Source organism: Aquarana catesbeiana, linkage group LG01 (assembly GCF_042186555.1).
Source record: "Aquarana catesbeiana isolate 2022-GZ linkage group LG01, ASM4218655v1, whole genome shotgun sequence".
Classification (NCBI taxonomy): Eukaryota; Metazoa; Chordata; class Amphibia; order Anura; family Ranidae; genus Aquarana; species Aquarana catesbeiana.
The window spans coordinates 962639454-962642705 of NC_133324.1; the positions used below are offsets into that span (position 1 = coordinate 962639454).

Sequence of the window (3252 nt, forward strand, 5' to 3'; positions counted from 1 at the left end):
CCACACTTTTCAGATATTGATTTGTAAAAATGTTGAAAACCATTTATCATTTTCCTTCCACTTCACAATTATGTGCCACTTTGTGTTTGTCTATCACATGAAATCCCAATAAATTACATTTACGTTTTTTGGCTGTAACATGACAAAATTTAAAGGGGTATAATACTTTTTTAAGGCACTGTATTAGAGATTGATGGTATACACACCATGAAAAAAAAATGCTGCACCTGGATTCACTGGTTTCATATATAACAATCTCTCCATGGTGCAAGTTTTTTGTTTTTTCCATTATTATAAATAGGGCCATAACAGAAATGTGTAAATTGTTCTAGTATATGAGGGATGCATTTAATAACACTATTTCCGATACTCTTGTTCACAGATGACCCATCTAAAGAATCAAACACTTATGATTGAGGTTTGGATCGTTGGATTTGAAAACCTCTCTGCCTACAAAATTCCACTTTTCCTCTTCTTATTGCTTATCTACATATTAACCTGCTTTGAGAACCTCCTGATTATTTTTTTGGTGAATAAAAGTCCTCATCTCCATTCCCCTATGTACTTCCTGATCAGTAATTTTATCTTCTGTCAGTTTTTTTACACTACAAATCTGGTCCCGCGGATGCTGCATGACTTGCTCTCGGAAATTGGGGTCACCTCCTATCTTGGCTGTATTGTCCAACTGAGCATATTGGGCGGTGTGTCGGATGTGGAGTCCTTTTTGTATGTGATGATGTCCTATGACAGGTATTTGGCCATTTGTCAGCCTCTGAGATATTCCACTCTCATGCATAATAGACTGTGCCTATATGTAGTGATTGTGTTTTGGTTGATCTCCTCTGCGGCTGTGGCAGTGGTTTGGTATTTCCTAATTAACGTTGAATTATGTGGCCCCGTTAGAGTCAACCACTTCCATTGTGACTTCACCACCCTGATGGTCTTTGCATGCTCAGACATAGCACCTCTTATGTTTCTTATCTTAGTCATTAGCGGTGTACTGTCTGCTGCACCTCTTGTAGCTGCTGTTGTATCGTACACCTTTATCATAATCGCCGTCCTCAGGATAAAGTCATCCAAGGGAAGAAAGAAAGCCTTCTCCACCTGCAGCTCCCACCTGCTGGTCTTGGGTATATATTTTGCCATGATGTTTACGTTATACGTCGTGCCGAGGAATAATAATTACTTCCAGGTGTATAAAGGGATGTCCTTCATCTACTTATCAGTGACTCCACTCATAAACCCCATCATTTATACCCTAAGGAACAAGGATTTTCATAAAGCACTACAGGCCGCAATAAGTGAAATGAAACAGTATGTCATTGTTAGAGTGCAATAAAAAGAAACATTGATTACATATTAAGGGTTATGCAGCATACACACGACCGGACTTTCCTGCAGAAAAGGTCCGACGTAATCATTCCATCGGACATTCCGATCATGTGTGGGCTTTATCGGACCTTTCCTTTCGAAAATTCTGACGGACCTAGAAAAAGAACATGTTTCAAATCTTTCCGATGGACTCAAAAGCTATCGGGAAAACCGTTCGTCTGTATGCTAGTCCGACTGACCAAAAACGACGCAAGGGCAGCTATTGGCTACTGGCTATTGAACTTCCTTCCTTTTTCCAGTCCCGTCGTACGTCATCGCGTTCTAAACTATCAGACTTTGGTGTGATCGTGTGTAGGCAAGTCCGTTTCAGCGGAACTCTGTCGGAAAGACCGTCAAAGTCTACTCTGACGGAAAGTCCGCTCGTGTGTACGTGGCATTAGTCAGAGTTGTCAATGACCTCCTATAATAAGGTTTTGAAAACAAAGTAAAAAAAAATTGCATATACAAGTTGGATTGTTGCAATTTATTAATGTCAAAGGAGATGTGCAGTCAAAGCTCGCTGAAGCCCACTCACAGAGCCGGTTTCGATTGTGACCATATGGTCAGGATCCACCCACATGCCTGGACCGGTACCTGGTTCAGCCTCTCAGCGAGCCCCTGAGAGCCTGAACCGGCCACTCCCACCCCCTCCGCAGCCTGAGAGATCAGTGGTGTTTGATTGCTCAGTTTTCAGCCTTAGAGCTGGCGGGGGACAGATGCAGCATTGGACCGATGGTGCATCCACTTAGGTAAGTAGGATTAAAAACAATAAACATTTTCCATACTGAAGGGGACCTTGTGTCTGGTCACCTGAGTCCAGGTGACATATGCATCCTGTGGGAGTCAGGAGTGCATCGCAAGGTAGTGGACCCTATGGCTGACTGCTGCGGATGGAGCCCTGGGTGGTCGAGGAAAGCAGGTACCCTGGAGCACCAACACGGTTCACACTAGGAGCTAGAGCATGAGATTTCCCAGGGCGCGGAATCTAAGAGCCAGCGGGTATTCACCAGGGCTCCTGATGGTGGGGATGGACTTCGCTGCAGTCTGGCTCAAGGTCGCGGCCCCCAGGGTCTCCCAGCTCACGCTCACAGTAGAGTACAGGAAGGTAGAGAGGAAGTAGCAGACTGCAACAACAAAGGATAGTCAGGAGATAAGCCAAAAGGTCAGGGCAACAAGCAGATAGGGATAGTCAAGGAACGCGCCAAAGATCAGGATATGAAGCAGACGAGGACAGTCAAGAACAAGCCAAGGTCGGTAAACAGGATCAGACGTAGGACACAGAGCAATGAGTACACAGATACCAAAACACACAATATTGATAAGCAGGGCTGGCTTGTAGTGCACAGGTTAATATAGAGTTCACTGATAGGGGCTGGGGTGGAGCCATGCTTTGAGGAGAGATTACTTAAGCAGCCAGGTGAGAATGACTGGCCTCTTGATCTGAACACATGGAGAGGTAAGCTGACAGACAAACATTACTGCATAATCATGACACCTTGCTTTGGACCTCTCGGTAGAGGATTGGGAACACAATTACGCACATATCCATAAAGGCTCAACGAACATATCAGTGCAAGAAAACGGGTTTAAAATCTACTCGAGATAGTATACAGAACCCCTGATAAACTGCACAAATATTACTCCACTGTTTCACCCTTGTGCTGGAGGGGCAACACAGCACCAGGCACACCACTTCATATCCGGTGGGACTGCCCTCTGATGCAACCCTTCTGGAAGGAAGTATACAGCTTACAACAAGCATCACGTCCTATTCTCTTGACTACACACCTGTACAATATATCCTTCATCACACTTCCCTATCCCAATCAGCCTACAAAAGGTCTCTGGTCCTTCACTTAATTAATGCGGCTAAAATGTGCA

General features: G+C 44.4%; 1 protein-coding gene across 1 annotated transcript; it reads left to right on the forward strand.

Annotated features, from left to right (window-relative positions):
• Positions 1-382: 382 nt before the first annotated feature.
• Positions 383-1339, forward strand: LOC141128738 (olfactory receptor 6C4-like). Its single transcript, XM_073616202.1, has one exon. It carries the CDS (start codon positions 383-385, stop codon positions 1337-1339), a length of 957 nt encoding a protein of 318 aa, XP_073472303.1.
• The last annotated feature ends 1913 nt before the right edge of the window (positions 1340-3252 follow it).